At 41.7% G+C, this 19719-nt stretch overlaps 1 protein-coding gene across 2 annotated transcripts in view; it reads left to right on the top strand.

Moving 5' to 3' along the window:
- APM1 (aminopeptidase M1) overlaps positions 1-17182 on the top strand; it is an 80778-nt gene extending 63596 nt beyond the window's left edge. For both annotated transcript variants that reach the window (XM_086798692.1, XM_086798691.1), the window contains 12 exons: positions 14119-14235; positions 14425-14538; positions 14697-14879; positions 14958-15267; positions 15358-15479; positions 15571-15668; positions 15749-15926; positions 16041-16155; positions 16260-16327; positions 16410-16487; positions 16594-16668; positions 16758-17182. In XM_086798692.1, coding sequence (XP_086654818.1) covers positions 14119-14235; positions 14425-14538; positions 14697-14879; positions 14958-15267; positions 15358-15479; positions 15571-15668; positions 15749-15926; positions 16041-16155; positions 16260-16327; positions 16410-16487; positions 16594-16668; positions 16758-16943 — 1644 coding nt within the window. In that variant the 3' untranslated portion in view covers positions 16944-17182. The remainder of the gene's footprint in view (positions 1-14118; positions 14236-14424; positions 14539-14696; positions 14880-14957; positions 15268-15357; positions 15480-15570; positions 15669-15748; positions 15927-16040; positions 16156-16259; positions 16328-16409; positions 16488-16593; positions 16669-16757) is intronic.
- Positions 17183-19719: the final 2537 nt, after the last annotated feature.

Raw genomic sequence — 19719 nt, forward strand, 5'->3', positions numbered from 1 at the left:
AAAAGCTCATTAACCGGCTTCATGATCTCCTCTTGTTGTGCGGCACTTACATGATATGCAGGTTTGTTAGGTGGGGAACTACCTGACACAAGATCTATGCGATGATCCTCGGGTCTCTCTGGAGGTATCTCGCCTGGCAATGCATTGACAAAACAAACTTTATAAGCATTAAGAAAAATTAGCCTTTCTTGAGTCAATACATCCACATTCACATTATTTTGTTCAATTTTGTTATGAACAAAAACCAAGTACGCGGAAAGACTCTTTTTCATTGCCTTATTAATTTGGATGTGAGAGATGTAGGCATATGCTCACTTATGGTAGTGCTATGTGTGAACAGGGCTTAACCAAGGTGTACTTTTTCCCATGTGGTTTTTCCCCTTGGATAACAAGTGTGAAAGCATATAATATTTTGTACTTCTATATTATATGGATGTGACACACATGCAAGGGTGGACTTGCATTTTGTGGCTACCACACTTTTGGCTCCCTCTCTCTCTCTCTCTCTCTCTCTCTCTCTCTCTCTCATTTCTGTGTGAGCTTCTCCATCCTGCACCTAACCCTAATTTCTAGGTATGTGTGTGTGTGAGAGTGTGAGTCCAACACCAACAATTGGTATCAGAGCTGGGGGGCTGCGTGTGGAGTTCTATCTCTAAAATCTGCAACAAACTGTGAGTTTCTGTCCAAAACTACGAAATTCCGTCGCCTGCAGAATTCCGTATATCGCCTGCGAATTTCCGTCGACTAGGCTGCTTCCGTCGACTGGGTCCGTCGTTGCTGCTTCCGTCGATTGGGTCCGTCATGCTTCCGTCCGCCAGTTCCGGTCGTTGGGGGAAAAGCTTTGCAGGCACTCTACTCCAAGAAAATTTGCAAGTTACAGGTGGTCCAGGGTTTAGGCAATTTGGTTGGGGGATTTCTCAATTTGAGGCCAAATTGAAAAATTGGACATGTTGCTTTGCTTGCAATTTGGGGGTTTTCCAAATTGAGGTCAAAATCAGAAAATTGAGCCTCTTTCAGTTGCAGAAATTTGGGGCTTTTGTGAAAATTGGCCAATTAACTGCACATTGAAGCGATTGGAGTGCATAAAAATTGGGGGTTTTCAGATTGGAGCATGTAATTGGACATTACAGCTGTGATTGTCGCATATGTATACACATTGTGTGTAATTGGACAATTTGGTGCAGGTTTACACTTGCTTCAGTTTGTAGATAAACATTTGCACAAGACATTTGGTTGCTTGGCAGTGCACATTGGCGCTTGGTTTTCTTGTAGGTATATTTTGTTGACATGGCTCAAAATGTTACAGATGTATTTGGTGTGCTCACCCAGGAGGACAAGTTGGATGGATCTAACTACTCCCTCTGGAGTTTCATGATCCGTAATTTGCTGGTAGCCAAAGGGCTTTGGGGCATCGTGTGTGGTGATGACACACGCCCACTTACCATACAGCCAGCCACGCCTCAAAGGGGAGGTGCTCAAAGAGCTCCTGAAGTAGAACCTGCTCCCACACAAGAGCAGAAGAGATGGGACTCTAGGGATGCACATGCCATGTCATTGATAGCCCTTTCAGTGAAAAGGACTATTATTCCGCACATTCGTTCTTGCAAGACATCGAAGCTTGCATGGGACAATGTATCATGGTATTTTGATAGTGGTGCTTCGAGCCACATCACTTCATGCAAAGATGTATTTCAGCACTTGGTTTATGCTTCAAATGGCCGCACTGTATCATGTGCAGATCATACCACATATCTAGTAAAGGGAATTGGCAATGTCATACTTATTGCAGCCAATGGTACCAATATATGTATGAAAAATGTATCGTATGTTCCAGGCATAAAGAAAAATCTGCTCTCGGTCTCAGCCATAAAGGACCAAGGTTTAAAGGTGGAATTTGAAGATGGGAAGTGTTTGGTAAAAGACCCATCAGAGGGTTATGAAATAGTGACTTCTGGAACACGATACAAAGACTTGTATAAGCTGGACAGCTATGACAAGCGTACTTATGATGCAAATACAGAGGCTGCCCACACTCCTGCTATGCATGATGCAGAGCTATCGCATGCTCGTTTTGGGCATGTAAATTTTCGGAGTTTGATGCTTTTGCAGAAGCATCATATGGTTGATAATATGCCGCTTCTTGAGTCTCCACCAAGACATGTATGGGAGGGGTGTATTTTGGGAAAGATGCAACGAAAAATCATTCCCCAAAGATGAAGCTGTTAGAACTGAAAGTAAATTACAGCTCATACATAGTGATGTATGTGGTCCAATGTGGACACCATCCATAGGGGGGCATCTTTACTTCGTCACATTCATTGATGACTACTCTAGGTTTGCTTGGGTTTACCCTTTGAAAGCGAAAGCAGAGGTGTTTGCATGCTTTCGACACTTTGTAGCAATGGCTGAAAATATGTGTGGATGTAAAGTCCAAACACTCCGCTCAGATAGAGGTGGAGAATACATGTCAAATGCATTCAAGGATTAGATGCTTCAAAAGGGCATCAAACACCAATGTACTGTGCCTTATACACCGCAGCAGAATGGTGTAGCTGAGAGAAAAAATAGATCTCTCATGGAGATGGCAAGATGCATGGTGAAAGCACAAAAGTTGCCTCACAATTTTTGGATGGAAGCTATAATGTGTGAAACTCATGTGTTGAACAGGTGTCCAACAAAAGCTTTGAAAACCATAACACCATTTGAGGCTTGGTATAGCCGAAAGCCAACAGTGGATTATATGCGTACATTTGGGTGTTTGGCATATGCACATGTGCCAGAACAACTCCGAACAAAGCTAGATGACAAAGCAATGAAATGCATTTTTGTGGGCTACAGCAATGAGAGCAAAGGATATCGTCTTTATAATCCAACAACACGAAGGATTTTTGTTAGTAGAGATGTGGTATTTGCTGAAAATTCAGAACAGCCCATGTACAGCTTGTATAAAAGTAATGATACAGGCATACAGGACATGTTTGATGGACTATTACCCATTGCAATTAGGGGGGATTCAGATCAGCTAGCCCCTACACAAGAAAATCCTCATGTAGAACATGTGGAACAGCCAGCCATTCAGCCCCCTTCTATGGAAGAAGTGGAAGATCTTGTCAGAGAAGAGAGAGACACAGCCAAGTCAGTGCCAAGATGGTTGTTGAAAACTTTGCAAGAAAGCAAACTTGCAGCTCCACTCACAGGTAGAACAAGGGCTAGTTCCAGCCATGCATTGAATATACATCGTGGGGAGTCTGCATTAGCCATGGGTGGTCTCTTTGATTCAGAAGAGCCTTCTTCTTATGAAGAAGCACATGAGAATGAGCATTGGGTGCAAGCTGAAATCTCTTCTATCATGAAGAACAATACTTGGGATCTTGTGGAATTGCCTAAAGGCAAGCATGTCATTGGAACAAAGGAAGTCTGATAGTACTATTGACAGGTACAAAGCAAGACTTGTGGCTAAAGGCTACTCCTAGAACAAGGGAATAGATAATGAGGAGACTTTTGCTCGTACTTCGAGAATGACCACAATAAGATCAGTGATTGCATTGGCTGCACATAAAGGATGAAAAGTGCATCAATTGGGCATCAAAACTGTATTCTTAAATGGGGATTTACAGGAGGAAGTACATGTAAATCAGCCCATTGGTTTTGTAGTTGTTGGTGAGGAATATAAAGTATGCAGGTTACACAAAGCATTGTATGGGTTAAAGCAAGCGCCAAGAGCTTGGTATGATAAAATACATGCTCATCTAACCAGCCAAGGTTAGGTGAATAGTCCAGCTGAAAGCACATTGTATGTGAAGAAAACCGATTCCGATATTCTCATAGTCATCTTGTATGTAGATGACATGCTCATTACATGTACTAGCAAAGCACAAATTTCAGATTTCAAAGCTGATTTAAAAGCTGAATTTGATATGTCAGATTTGGGGCCTTTACACTACTATCTTGGCATACAGTTTATGCATACAGATGATGGCATTGTTATGCAGCAAACTAAGTACATAAAAAGTTTTCTTAAAAGGTTTCACATGGATGAATGTAAGCCCATTTCTACTCCAGTAGAACCATTTTCTTACATGCATAAGGCACATCCCCAATATACAATGGAGACACCTCCAGTTGTACCCAAATCAATAGTCCAAGAAAACACGAGGCTAGACATATCTTTTGGGGTGTCTTTGTTGAGCAAATTCATGCACAGCCGAGGCACAAAGCATTTGCAAGCAGTCAAACGCATATTTCGTTATCTTCAGGGTACCTTGGATCTTGGTTTGTTCTATCCCAGGGGGGGCAGCTTGCAGCTTTATGCATACAGTGATTTAGATTGGGCTGGTGATTATGATACCAGGTAATCCACCAGTGGGAATTGTTTTTTTCTCGGCAGTTCATGCATATCTTGGTTGAGTAAAAAGTAACCCACTGTTGCCACATCTACTTGTGAGGCTGAGTACAGGGCAGTCTTCACAGCTACAGTAGATTGTGTATGGTTGAGGAGATTATTGGCTGATCTTCGTGAGTGTCAACAGACACCCACCACCATTCTCACTAATAGCTAGAGTGCTATGGCCGTGGCACGAAATCCAGTATTTCATGCACGTACCAAGCACATTGAGATTCATTATCACTATGTCAGAGAGAGGTTACATGCAGGGGAGATCAGTTTATCTTACTGCCCTACACAAGATAATGTTGCAGATCTATTCACAAAGGCTTTACCTCGAGAAAAGTTTGAAGCTTTCTGCAAAGCTTTGGGCTTACTCTCATACAAAGAGTGATCTGCTACCAAGGATTTCCTGAGGGTGGTATAAGCTTGTTGTGGCATTCCTCTGTCCACTCGAAAAGGATCAAGAGTCCGTAAAGGGGTCGAGCTATATCAGCATACATAAAATGAAACGTCGATAATAGCCAACATGTCCCATGAAATGTTGAACTCCCTTAAAATTGGTGGGCAAGGGCAGCTCGACCCAGGCATGTTCTTCAGGGAGCTGTGGACACCCCCTTCATTGTTGTATACCCTTTTATACCCCCAGTATGGTACAGGATGGAGCTAGCTAGGTTGCATATCATGATTGTATACTCCATGCATATAGCTTTGCATTCTCCTAGTAGTAGAGCTCCATCCCCCCCTCCCCCCCAACTCATTGTATTTATTGCACACCCAGATTCAGCTTTTTAGTTCAGTACTTTTTCATTTTGTTGCGATGACAGAGGATACCCCATATAGGTACACCGATTTGTCTCATAGGCCGAGTTCGGTCTTTTGGAAGACGTTAATAAAATCTTTCTTTCTTTTTCTTTCTTTCTTTCTCTCTCTCTCTCTCTCTCTCATTTCTGTGTGAGCTTCTCCATCCTGCACCTAACCCTAATCTGCAGGTTTGTGTGTGTGTGTGTGTGTGTGTGTGAGTCCAACACCAACAAGAGACAATTGGGATAGAATCCCCTTCCTTGCTAGCATCAATGACATGCATGCGGCCTCTATGCAGAAAGGTGATCCTGTTGGTTTTATATTCTTTGCGTGGCTCAAGCCCATGATGCCAAGGCTTGCCAAGTAATACATCACATCCATTGAGAGGGGCAATTAAGAAATGCTCATGATCCAAATAACCTTGTATATGTATGCGCAACTTTCCAATAAGAGGAGTGACCTGCACCTCTTTGCCAACAAAGGCTGCCTCTGCCTCAATTTGGGGTCCCATGTCTCCAATCTCTATGCTCAAGGCAGCTGCCATCTGTGTAGAGATGAAGTTATTTGTTGCACAATCGTCAAATATGAATAAGGCGGACTAATCCTTGATTTGTCCCCAAGCTTTGCATACCACTCTCTCTTTGCCATCATGCTCAGTGTTACCCTGCACTTCGGGTATGGCATGCACATTTGCCTTGGATGGCTTTGTCCTCATGCTTTTGCTTGCGGGTAGGGCATTGCCTAAACATGTGCTCTTTACTACCACAAGAAAAGCATTTCCCCTCTGGCATAATGCTCCCTTTGCTCGGGAGTCAAGCCAAACTTATTCTTCTTTGGTGCAATGTCTTTGGATGGGGTACTTTCAGCTTTACCACCCTTTTGAGCTTCCCGAAAGCTCTTTTTAGGTGGTTGTCCACCTTTTTGTAGGTTTGGGACAGCCCTCTCTTTTCCCTTAGAACCTCTCTAATCCTACTTAATTTTAAGCACCAATTGCTCCGTGGCAAGAGGAGATGCTATGAGCTGCTGAAGAGCGTGTTTCGGGTGCAATTCGTGTTGGAACATGAAGTCAAGGTGTCCTAGTGTGTACTAGGAACTAGTCTTTGTGTGTGAGTTGCCATGTGGCACTCTTTCTATTATCCCATATAGTTGGGTGTCATTGTAACACTTGTACTTCACTTCTATATAAGTGAGGTCTCTATCATGAATAGATCATCCAGCAAGCTCTCAAGTCTTTTTATGAACACAAGTCTCAATCTTGTGGCCTAACTGAACTTGAGTCTATGTCTGAGTAGTTAGCTTCTTCATCATGCTTGTCTTTGTGTTCTTTCCGCCTTAGCTTAGCCTTGCTCAGTTCTTCCTGCTTTCTAATCTAGCTTAGCAGTAGCTTCCATGTTCCTTCATGTGGTATCAGAGCCACGCTACCCTCGTCGTCACGTTGCCTCGTCTTCCTCCTTCTAGCCTTGATGCTGCCCTGATTCTCTTCTCCTTGCCTCGTCATTAGCCTCGTCATCTTTGCCTCAAATCTGCCCGCCATTGCCTGCATTCTACCAGCCATAAGCTGCCCCAGATCTGCGCCATTTTCTTCTCCAGATCTGCGCCATTCTCCACTGGAAATCTGCCCCACATAATCTGCCCTCTATTTCTGCCCCAAAATCTGCGCCACATTTCCAGCCATCTGCCTCAGCATCTTCCCATGAATCAGCCCGCCATTTTCAGTTCACTGTCTGCGTGTATGGGAGCTGCGTATTGCTAATCTTCATTTCGAGTTAAGATATCTCTCAGATTGATTCATCATGATGAATCCTCACGCTGCCATTGAGAAGTTCAATGGCCAAGGATTCCACACCTGGCAAATGAAGATCAAGTTCCACTTGATGAAGCACAATCTGTGGAATCTGGTCAAGGGAACTTCTTCATCAAACGAGAAGGAGAAGGAAAAGGAACCTCAACGTCTCGAGCAAGCATTCGCAATCATTGCATTGGGTCTTGGAGACAATTATCTGCATCACATCTCTGATCTTGAAAACCCTGCTGACGCTTGGAATGTGCTTGACCACTTATTTGGTGCAAGTAGCAAGCATTCAAAGTTGTCACTCAAGATTGAATTCTTTGAGTTAGATCTAAAACCTGGAGCACCTTTGGATGCTCATATCAACAAAATGCGAAGCCTAATGAATCAATTGGCTTCCGTTCACTCTCCGGTGACAGAAGATGATGCTATGGCAGTGCTTCTCAAAAGCATGCCTGAAGATTATGACAACTTGGTCACGACACTGAAATATGGTCCCGATCCTTCATTTGAAGGGATCATAAGTGCATTGCAGGAAGAAGAAAGGAAGCGGGAGAAGCGAAAGGATCACCAAGTGGAGGGAGAACAAGCTTTGGCAACCAAGTTCAAAAGGATTTCTTTTAAAGCTTGTAGACATTGTGGCAAAAACAATCATGATGAGAAAGATTGTTTTCGCATCAAGCCATGTGGGATTTGTGGCAAGAATGGCCACTCTGAAAGTAACTGTTTCTCAAAGAAAAATTCAGCAAATATGGTGGAGGACACAAGTGATGAAAAAGCATATATGGTAGATGATAAAGATTTCTGTTTCTAGGGTTCCCTGCCTGGATCATGTTTCCAAAAAGGATTTTTGTAAACCTGTTGCAACCGCTATGAGTATGCAAGGGTATCTTGTCTTATCTGTTTGAACCTCTCAGAGGTATCTATTATATTTTGTGTGTTTGTCCTAGTATATCCCATATTCTGTACCTACCCAAGGATGTCCAACTTGCATGAGAGACTAGAGCCGTGGATTTATCCTTGACCAGAGACCCTGGCATGAGAGACCATGAGCCTATGATTTATCCTTGCAGTATGAGGCATTTCCTTGAGGGGGGATTTGTTGGGTATATCAAGGAACTGCATCTTTTATAAACTCATGATATCACTCACCTTTCCTTCATGGGGGGGTGTTGGAACATGAAGTCAAGGTGTCCTAGTGTGTACTAGGAACTAGTCTTTGTGTGTGAGTTGCCATGTGGCACTCTTTCTATTATCCCATATAGTTGGGTGTCATTGTAACACTTGTACTTCACTTCTATATAAGTGAGGTCTCTATCATGAATAGATCATCCAGCAAGCTCTCAAGTCTTTTTATGAACACAAGTCTCAATCTTGTGGCCTAACTGAACTTGAGTCTATGTCTGAGTAGTTAGCTTCTTCATCATGCTTGTCTTTGTGTTCTTTCCGCCTTAGCTTAGCCTTGCTCAGTTCTTCCTGCTTTCTAATCTAGCTTAGCAGTAGCTTCCATGTTCCTTCAATTCGATGCCCGAACAGTAAGCTGGTTGCAATACGGAGCGAAACTTCCTCTTCCTTTCATCTTCGGAGAGGAGTTACCTCAAGCAAGACTTTCAAAAATTTGTTGACATACTGTTGTACACTCTCATTGTCTTTTTGCTCAAGTCTATCCCACTTTTGGGCGAGAGTTTGCTTGGCATTTGTTGGCAAAAATTATACATAAAATATGTCCTTGAATTCTTTCCAAGTGCAAATGGGATCTTTGGTGGTCTTTTAGTCCTCATCACTAAAAGAAATATCAAACTGTGCCACGAAAGCAAGCACCTTGAAGGCATCATACTCTCCATGAAAGGCATCAAATTTCACGGACTTGTCCCTTGCCTTAAACTCCTTGAGCTTTTTGGGATGTAATTGCACGGTGGCATGTGCATTATGAAGCTATGGCCCAGATGCTTGTGACCTCCCCAAATGATGCAATGTCTCACCACGAGACAACTTAGTGGCCAAAGTCTTTCGGCTTGCATGCCGACCACTCTCTCCATGATATACATCCTTTGAATCCACAAGGCCGTCATGTCGCCCACTAGCTCCAACATGCACATACTACTTGCCTCCTAGCCCACGAGGAGTAGATGCATGGCGAGAAGTGACTGATACCTCTTTCTTGTGTATAAAAGACCTCAACCATTGAGATGGTGGGTCTCCCTGCTTCAAACGAGGTGGATTCTTGAATACTAACTCTCCATCCTCTCCTCCTTTGAGATCACCCTTGCAGATGAGATAAGAAAGTGCCAACTCCCTTGGCTTCTTGCCCGCTTCACGAGCCATAGACTCAAAGGTCATATCCACCATGGCATCAGCTTTTCTTGCTTCAATGACACTTTGTACATGGGGATCTTCATGCAAAAATTTCAGCTCTTGCTCCTTTGTCTGCAAAAGCTTCTTTATGTGCTCCAAATTTCATAGTCACCAGAAACGTTTCGGGGCAAAACGTTTCGGCCTTCAGCTAAGAAACGCCAAGGTTTCGGTTTTTTTTCTATATAATTTTGCATTGCTAAAGTTCCAAACAATAGAAACTTTTAACATTTTGAGAAACAATTTTTTTTTTGAGAAACCAAAAAATTAGAAGTTTCTGAAACGTTTCTTACGTTTCGGGGTTTTGGGGTTTCTCACTCCAGAAACACGTTTTTATGTGACTCTGGTTCCAATTCAGCCCTCAATGCATTGGGTTCATCCTCATGCACAGGCTCTTTTCCATGGGATGGCTGTGCCATGAATGCACTGTCAAAACCTCTCTCAAGAGGCTTGTGCCTTCCAAGCAATGCATCGAAATCACGAGAAGCACTGGACTAGCCTCTTGAATTTGGCACTTCCAAAGGGTTGCCTTAGCTGTCCATTGAGTCAAGTGTCTGTATTTGCTTCCGATCTCAAAACACCGTGTCTCCTCTTGAGAAAGAGAAACGATCGGGATCTGATACCAATGTAACCGCTCCCTACAGGAGGCCTGACAAATCGGAAGATAAAATACACATATTTTAGATCACTTAACTAATTCAAACTATAGACAACACTTGCAACATTAAAACTGAAAATAACAAAGAACACTTGACACCATCACTGGGGCCGGAAAGGGCCCCCTCCCCCCCCCCCTCAATACTGTTGTATTTCTTGGAGTATTTATATGTACAAGTGTAAACGGGCCCTAGGCGAGATTTCTCCATAACAAGGAGCGAGTACAACTGGTAAACAATAAGATTTTGTCGGTGAAGAATCAATTGTCGGAGTAGACCAAGTCACAAGTAATCTCCCACCTTCACTAGGTGAACACCTGCCCTCACTGGTCTTCTAGGACCGTGCACCAACAAGCACGCCCCTACTAATGCCTGGAAAGGTGAAACACCACGGAGGGAGCAATACTTGGTGCTCCCGAATCAGCTTTGCTCCCAATTTTCCTCATACCTCAAATGACCTTCATTAGCTCCTCCAAAATGTGAAGGCGTGGTTAGGGTAATCATGAGAAGAAGTCACCGTCTTGATGGCCTTACTAATGAAGGCAACAGGGTGTGATTTTTCCTGACAAGACTTGTACAAACAACATTTAATAATAATAATTACTGAATTTGAAATACGAAGATAAATACCTGACAAATATTCAAATTCAATTCTCAAGAGAGAAGCTCATCCCCTTTTTATTGCACTCCCAAATTGTAGGCAGGTCCTAGCAATAGTAGATGCTGGACAGCAGCTGGTACAACTGCAAGTACAATTGGTGGCCAGACCAACACAGAGATAAAATATCACTTTGTTCGTGCGAAGATTTTGGCTGGTGACATCTTGCTTGTTTGTTGTTCGACGGAGGTCAATGCGGCGGACCTCTTCACGAAGTCTCTACCTTGGGTTGGTTCCACATCCAGGAGCTGAGAGGGGGTGTTAGCAGTCATCTCTTGTTTGTACAATGATGGCCTTTGTTGTGGGTGTGCCCGCCTAGGAGCTTTTCCTATTTTTTTCCTTTTTTCCATGTTTCTCTCTATTTTTCTGGTCATGGGGACTATCTTGCACTGGCCGACTGCACCTGTCTTGGCCGACTGCATTTATGCTAGCCGACTAGTCATTTACTCAGCCGTGGGCATATCTGCTATTGTCGGCAGAGTTTACACAACTTCTCTCTCTCTCTCTACACTTCTGCGTTTTGTTTCTCACAGCACTTGTCTCATTTTCCGCTGTGCATTCTGACAATTTTCCCTATCTAATTAAGGGGAGCATTGCACTAATGGTGATTAAAGAATATCAATAAGAATTTAATCAGTGTTGTAAAGGGTTTAAGGTGCCTTCTTTTCCTAAGGCTCATACTCAAGAGAAGGCTAAGTACAAGGTGCCTTCTTTTAATGTGCAGGAGAGGCTTCGTGTAGGTGATATTAGCGTCATCTATTATCCATCACAAGACAACCTGACAGATCTCTTCACCAAGGCGCTTCCTTGTGAGACGTATGAAGCTTTTTGCAAAGCTTTGGGCTTGATTTCTTTTGGGGATTAATCTACCCTATACATCTACATTTCCACTACAGGGGGATTTGTAGGAGATATGCACATTTGTAGTGGAATTGTATGGAGGAGTAGGGAGGTGATAGTGCTAGGTATACTAGGCCTTATAGCATTTAGTTTGAGTGGTTTTTAAACCTTAGTCACTTACACTTTTATAGGGACACATTGCATATTATGCTTGGACCCCTTTGCACCTGATTTAGTGGCTTTTACTTTAGTTAATGAACGCCTCACTCATACACTTAACGTTAGGTTTTCCACCGCCAACTCTCCTTCGCTCTGTACTCGTCAAGTTCTACTCTATCTCTATGTGTGTGTGGTAGCTACATGTAGCATGCTCTTAAAAGCCCTACAACCCAACAAACAAAGGTCCGACTTCTTCACTTGTGAGATGGAGTCTGGAATGTTGTCAAGGGCACTGAAGAAGAGCCCAAAGGAGAGGAGGCATTGCGAGCTCGGCAGGACAAGAATGACAAAGCACTCGCACACATCGGCTTGAGACAAGCTGACAACCCCTAGGTACTGTGGACCGGGTCCTTAAAAAGATTGGAGAGGTAGCCTATAGACTAGAACTGCCTCAAAATGTGAAAGTTCATCCAGTCTTTCATGTCAGCAGATTGAAATAGATGCTGGGAGCTGAGAATAGCATTGTGATCTTCAGGAACTTGTTGAGTTTGAGGACTTGTCCTATGTTCCACATGAACTAGAAGCTGTGATTGATTTGAGGGAAAGGAAACTTAGGAATAAGTTGATCCCTGAGTATAAAATTAAGTGGAAAGATAGGGAAAAGGAGGACTTGACGTGGCAGACAGTCGCTAGTATAGAACATAGGTTCCCTGGTTTTCTTTCTTAGACATATTTTGTTTCCAAGAGTGGAAACGTTTGAGGAAGTGAAGTATGTTATGTCCAACTAATCAAGATCTCCTATACACAATCCAACACAAGATTAGAGAAAGGGGTGCAAGCAAGCTCACCCACCCAACTGTAGAATCAGTACTTCGATCCACCCCCGAGCCAGGGGCTAAGGTTCCACTCCACAGATACATGCCAATGAGCAATGGCGTCCCATACAACCAATGCTTGCCCATAGGGGCCCTCGGCAAGAGTATTTGTGATATGTCATCCACGACAAGAATAGAAACTCTAGTCAAGGCACACAGACCCATGAGAAGTGCACCGCACAATTGACTACCAAATAATAACCCAAGGCATCACTTACATAGTGATTACTGCTGCTATAAATAGCTGACCTGCTATAGATAGCCAGTAGCCTAGTTTATTGATTATAAACCTTGGCCCTCTGCATCTTCCTGCTATCTCCTAATCCTAGGGTTCCCAACCCTGTTGAATTAGGCTCACCAATCTGAGGATTAGCTCTAGGTACATAACACCTACAAAAGCATCGTACTTGGACATCAATAGAATATATCATTGAGTCATGCAACATTCTCTCCCCCTCTCTCTCGACACCATGGATATCTTCTATCCACCTTAGTTAGGTGCACTTGCGCAAATCCTAACCCTAAACTAAAATCACTTGCATAATTCTCGAAATTGGTGATACTCACATGAAGAACTAGCTACGTGCTGATAGGGGAGATGTCAAATCTCCAAAAAATCCCCATGTTTATCTAGCTCATAGGTGTGGTTGGATATACAAAGGGTATGTTGGATCTTCTTGGAGTCAGTGCCTGGATCCATATTTGTAAGTACATGTAATATGAGAATGCGAGATTGTCCAGGACAAGGACATTGCTCCCGGGAAAGTATGTGTGAATGGTCTAATGAAAGTCTAATGAAAGTCTAATGAAAGACATGTATTGTATTGTGATGCTTACTGGGACTGTGTAAAGTTCATTCTAGTGGGTCCGATGTTCCCTAGAACTTCTCACTATGAGACTGTGCTTGTGAACATTTTTTCTGACATGTCTTGTGGATTAGGATGTTGTGATAAAATGACCTTGCAAGTTCATGTCAATGATAACTTGGCCGGACACTTTATTAAGTCGGTGCCCAATTTTTAATGAGAGCATGAACCTCTTATGGGCTGGTGTAAAGCACAAGGTCACACACCCGGTGGGCTGTCCATGCCAATTGGCACTCACCCCCACACGTATGTTGAGCAGTGTATGTGCTTACCCACCACTACCCTCATCCCCTTGCACTTTATTAAATGGAACTTCATCTCCTCCATGCGTAAGGTTGATTCCTTTCCAAGATGCAGCTACTTACCTTTTCACCTGCAAAAGTGCCACTTTGCCGCCTTGCAGCACCTCTCGCACCTGCCTGCCTTCCCAGCGCTGCCTGCTTGCCTTCCAGCGCTGCCTGCTTCCTAGTTCCGTGTGCAGTCCAGTGCTGCCGTGTTGTTTGACAAAGCTACTAGTTTGAGTGCTGTTGAAGTTGCTCATCGAAGAACTACCTACATGCTCTTGAAAATAGCTTTTTTGCACTTGTTTTTTAATCAGTATCATCCACTCAATTTTCTCATCAACTCTTATTGCATTCAATTGCTTCAGAACTCAGTGTAATGAAGCCTGCAATAATTATTGGAGTAAACAAATGAAAACTTCGCTACCACCTAACAATTCATGTTTGTGTGCAGGTGAGTTTTTTGGCTGTGGACCATTTGTTTCCAGATTGGAAAATCTGGACTCAATTTATTGATTTAACTGTGTCAGCATTCAAACTTGATGGGCTTGTCGAATCTCATCCTATCGAGGTTGCTACATTTTTTATATACGGTGTTGATCTCCTTAGATACTGATTGGTAATTTGATAAGGTCTAAGTACACTGCACTTGGTGTACAGGCTCACAAAGTGACACTCTTCTCTAACTGAGACGCTTGTCCTGATAGTTGACTGTATAGTTCAGACAGGATGTAAATGCTTATCTTGTTTGCTTTGACAGGTTGAAGTTGGGCATGCAAGAGAAATTGATGAAATATTTGATGCTATCAGTTACAACAAAGGAGCATCCATTATACGTATGCTGCAAACATATTTGGGGGCTGAAGTTTTCCAAGTAAGTAATGAATGATGGTGCATAGAAGTAGTGACACAGTTTGACTTGCTGAATTCTAAGAGTGTGCAGTAGTTTGAACTGGGTGTGGGCATGATCCTTCGGTGAGAGAGTGACAGTGCTCAATTGCTTGCGTCTAAAGTAACCTCATTGTCTGTCAGAAAGGTTTGATTTCTTATATCAAGAAGTATGCTTACAAGAACGCAAGCACAGATGATCTTTGGACCTCACTCTCAGACGCATCTGAAGAACCTGTGAAAGAACTGATGGACTCCTGGACGAAACAGAAGGGATACCCCGTACTGGCTGTAACCATCAAAGATTCGGCTCTGGAAGTGGAACAGGTGACAAGCCTGTCTTCTTTGGTGCTGGGATTCTAAGTTAGTATAACGTGAAAGTGACGATTTATTTCTTTTTTGCAGTCACAATATCTCTCAAGTGGGCTTCCTGGCAGTGGCGAATGGGTTGTCCCAGTCACTGTTTGTTTTGGATCATATTCAGCCGTTGCAAGATCCTTGGTCAGAGGCAAGGTTTGCAGTGTGGCATTGCCGATCCATGTCAATGAGGATGGCTCAAATTTCAGAGAGATGTATGATCAAAAGCCTTCATCTGCCTGGATAAAGCTCAATGTTGGACAGACCAGCTTCTATCGGGTTCAATATGATGAAGGGCTTGCTGCAAAGCTCAGAGCAGCAATTGCTTCTGGCACTCTGGAGGCCACGGATAGGTTTGGTGAGAACCTGGTTTATGTTTGGAAGCTAGTATTAAAGTTTCTTTGAATCTACTGTGTGACTTCTCATGTGCTCTGGTCTTTGATTGCAGGCATTCTAGATGATACATATGCATTATGTAGTGCATGCAAACAGCCACTAGCCATGTTACTATCTTTAATGGATGTTTTCAGAAACGAGGCTGACTACACTGTCTTGGCAAGCTTGATCAACGTGAGTGATAAGTAAAGTTTTCCAAGTGCCTCTCAATGTTGTCTATGATTCAATGCAGAGCACAAAATGAAGCTGTTTATGTGGTATTCAGGTAGCCTACAAGGTATCATTGGTAATTAGTGATGCGATTCCTGAAGTGGCACCTGACATCAAGCAGTTTTTTGGCAAACTGCTTCACTATGCTGCCGAGTAAGTCTGCACACACACAGTTAATATGTTTTAAGTTTCAGTAGGGGGATTGGAGGGAAGCTTTATTGAACCATATGCAGAAAATTGGGCTGGGAGGCAAAGGAAGGGGAGAGTCACTTGGACGCAATGCTGAGAGGAGAAGTCTTGGGAGCCCTGATATCCTTTGGATATGAAGACATCGTCACAGAAGCAGTTCACCGATTTGAAGCTTTTCTGCAAGATAGAGGAACACCATTGCTGCCGGCAGACATCAGAAGTGTACAGTGTCTAATTTTCAAGCTAAAATACCAGCAGTAGTTGGCTTCTCTTTGTACATTTCTTCTTTGTGGAAAGATTATCTTATTTCTTTTCTTTGACCTACATGGAATGCAGGCAGCATTTAAGGCTGTCATGAGAAAAGTTACATCCTCAGATAGATCAGGCTATGAGTCTTTGCTACGAGTCTACAGAGAGACAGACCTCAGCCAAGAGAGAACCCGGATACTAAGTAACACTGTCTATCAGATTGTGATGAAGCACTATCATCCATGTTTGCAGTTTTCTATCCAAGAAATTATTGGTTGTGAAGTTCATTATTATGACTTTGTGCAGCTAACCTTGCTGCCTCACCAGACCCGACTATGGTAAAAGAAGCACTGAACTTTTCCGTCTCATCTGAGGTATTTGCCTTCTTTTTATTTGCTCTGGATTTACCCCTATTGGGAAATTTCACTTTGTAACATTTCCTACCTGCTTTTACAGGTTCGAAACCAGGATACAATGTTTGTGTTCTCTGGAATCAGTCCAGAAGGTCGGGAAACAGCTTGGATTTGGCTTAAGGTAGCTTCTCCCTCATGCTAAAAGTCTCTAGTTGCCTGTTGTGAAATGAACGATAGCAATATCTTGGTTTTGGTCTAAAATTGATCTTTGTTCGTTTACTTTACAGGAAAATTGGGATTTTGTATGGAAGAATTGGGGAGGTTTTCTTTTAACTCGGTTTATCACTGCTACTACTTCACAGGTTAGTATGAACTGGAAAGAGGTCTTTTACTTTCCATCCTTTTCTACATAAAATAGTTTACTTTGTCTACACTTTTTTCTCCAATATAGTTTTCAAGTGAAGAGAAAGCAGAGGAGATAGAGGCTTTCTTTGCAACCCATGGCAATACATCTGTGGAACGCACTGTCAACCAAAGTATAGAACGTGTGCGTATCACTGCTCAATGGGTCGAACATTTACGTGCAGAGGAGGGATTGATTGACATTATCCGGGAGCTCTTACAACGCTGTTACTGAGGCTTCTAGTCAAAAAGATTGCTAGAATTCCTTATATATTATTTCTTAAACTTGTTTTGGAAGAAGTCATGGCAAAAAATGGTGTAATATGCTAAAAACACCTAATTAAAACATGGGAGACAACCTCAATGAAACAATGATGGAAGCTAACTTTGTGGTAAAGAAGTTGTTTAACCTAAAAAAAATTCCTTGCTTCTTGAGGATTATGTAAGGAGTGTCTGTTTGCATCATCTTTCATTGATTGGTTTGCTATTTTGTTTTTATGCGGTTGAAACAATAACAGGTTATGTATGTATTGCATTGGTTTGGAAGGGTGAAGAGGGAGGGAGGAAAAAGGAAGAGTGCGTGTGTGTGTGTGTGAGTGGGTACATGATCTCTTCCCAGAAGAAACATCAGAGGGATGGGGCGAATAATCTTTAGCTCCACATGCGAGGACACGTAAAACATAAGGAGATCACTGCTTTGTGTATTGTCACATGTATCTGGGAAAGACATCACACAGCCGCATCTTATATTGCACTTTTCCACCATAATCTCATCTTGACGATCTTAACATGATACCAAACTCTAGTTGCATTCTATAATGTCTTTGGTTTTGGCCATTCCCTTCGTGTATATGTTTAAAATTGTACAACGTGCTTGTACATAAAGCTGGTTAACACAGTCTAGTGTGGAGTTATTTTGATATGTACAAAGTACTCTTTAATAGTACATCTATAGACCAAAGATTCATCGTGAAAAGCTTTAGATATTAGCTGTTGATGATCGGCAGGTAAAGGTAATGGGGCTTGATAGGAATACTAGTCCCCTTGAGTTCCGTTCAAATACTTTGTTAAATGATAAATGGTGTTATTCACTTAATGGTGTTTTTCAGTATTGTCTGTAGATACTCGTTTCAAGAAATTTGTGCCGAGTTCTATTAGGAGTATGCAAAGTTTTACATTGTTAATACAAATCTACTATTATGAGAAAGACCATACCAATCTAGTTTTTAATTCACATGATCACTCTTTGAAAATATCAAACCTTAATTAAGCTGGGCTACACTACAGTATCTAGTACCTGGTCGGTTATGCAAGATGGGCATCGATCAGATTGTTGTGAGATGTCACCTAGATCATGAAAAGGAAGCTGTGTTGCCAGCTGCACATCCTTACAAGTAGGATTATGGTGGCCCACAATCCGGAAGTCATATCTGCCAAATACAGTTGATCGGCGATCAGATGCCATACAATGAATTGGGAAACCCGCACGATGATGTGGTGTGATATTGAGAAGAAAAGCCAATTAGTTTCACATTAAGAACACGTGCAAAAATGTGAGGATTAAGTGTGTCGAATGCTCTAGAGTCTTTTTATTTCAAAAGATAAAACCCCCTTTGGGAATGAGATGATTCTAAGCAAATTAAAAACGCATGTGAAAAGAAAAGTTGGTAAGTCCAAATACCAAATTGGGTAGTCTTTATCAAATTTAGTAACTCCTTAGTTTGATTTCATAGTAATAGTGTCAGCATACACTTGAAAGCTGGAGTTGCTAGATTTTTAAACTTAGTTTGATTTCATAGTAATAGTATCAGCATACACTTGAAAGCTGGAGTTGCTAGATTTTTAAACTTAATTGATGGTATAAACACATCTTTTTCAAGGTTGTCTCCCTCTTTGAATACTTTGGTAAGATCACTTTTGCCTTGAAACCATATCCTTGAATTTCACTAATTATTGCAAACATGTAAAATAATTTTCTCTCTTGATGCTTGTATAAGATCTCTTAGCTCTATACATAAGGCAAAACATAAAGTATTATAGTTCTAATAAAATTTTTAATCATTCTAAATTATAATTCAAATTTACTAATTGGTATATTTATCATGCAAAAAATAGTTCATGACAATGATAGTTGCAAGTGCAATAGGAGCATTGGAATTGTGGGTGGCGAGTGGTCAACAATCATGCATAGAATTTTTGAAGGATTTCAAGACAGTAACGAGGCAGACATAGGAATATAATGAGATAATAAACTCTACCTTTTAGAGTAGTTATTTTTTGTAGCAAAATGCACAACCAAGAGTTGTGCATCTTTATAAATGAAATGGTCTTAGAGTTTATATACATAATAATGAATGGTGACTTGGGCTTTTATTGTCAAGCAATCATGTTGTATTAAAAAAAAATGTAAGGTATCTGTATCCTAGGAAATATGAAGATGATGGAGTATCTATGTATCAATGCATATGCATTCTTCTAATGATACTCAAGCATCTTCATCTATGCCTACTGATCAAGAGACAAAATCTATTCAAAATATACATGAGAAAAGACAGAAAATATAGTAAATAATGTATAAATGGCCATTGGACATCTATTTTCAAAGCCAAATGACAATTGGACAACTAGACACCTATTTTCATTGCCAACTAAAAATTGTATATTAAAGAAGAAGCCGCAAACATAAAATTATCAAGTATAATGAAGGCTTAGATGAATTTAAAGAAGAATCACTCAATTCATAAAATGATTGCTACAAAAGATTCAAAATCTATTCAAAATATAGCATCTCCATCTATGCCCACTAATCAAGAGACAAAATCTATTCAAAATCTACATGAGAAAAAGCATAAAATATAGTAAATCCTGCACTGTTACTCTCACTATTTTGCCCTTTCCAACACACATTCACCCACATGTCGATCTCATTTTACCATGCCTTAGAAAGGAGAGTTAAAAGAGTGAAAGACAAGCTTTATTTCCATTTCAAATTCAAATTTTAGTGTAAAAGG

This window comes from Cibotium barometz, chromosome 5, assembly GCF_041138505.1.
Source record: "Cibotium barometz isolate CiBa-2024 chromosome 5, ASM4113850v1, whole genome shotgun sequence".
NCBI lineage: Eukaryota > Viridiplantae > Streptophyta > Polypodiopsida > Cyatheales > Cibotiaceae > Cibotium > Cibotium barometz.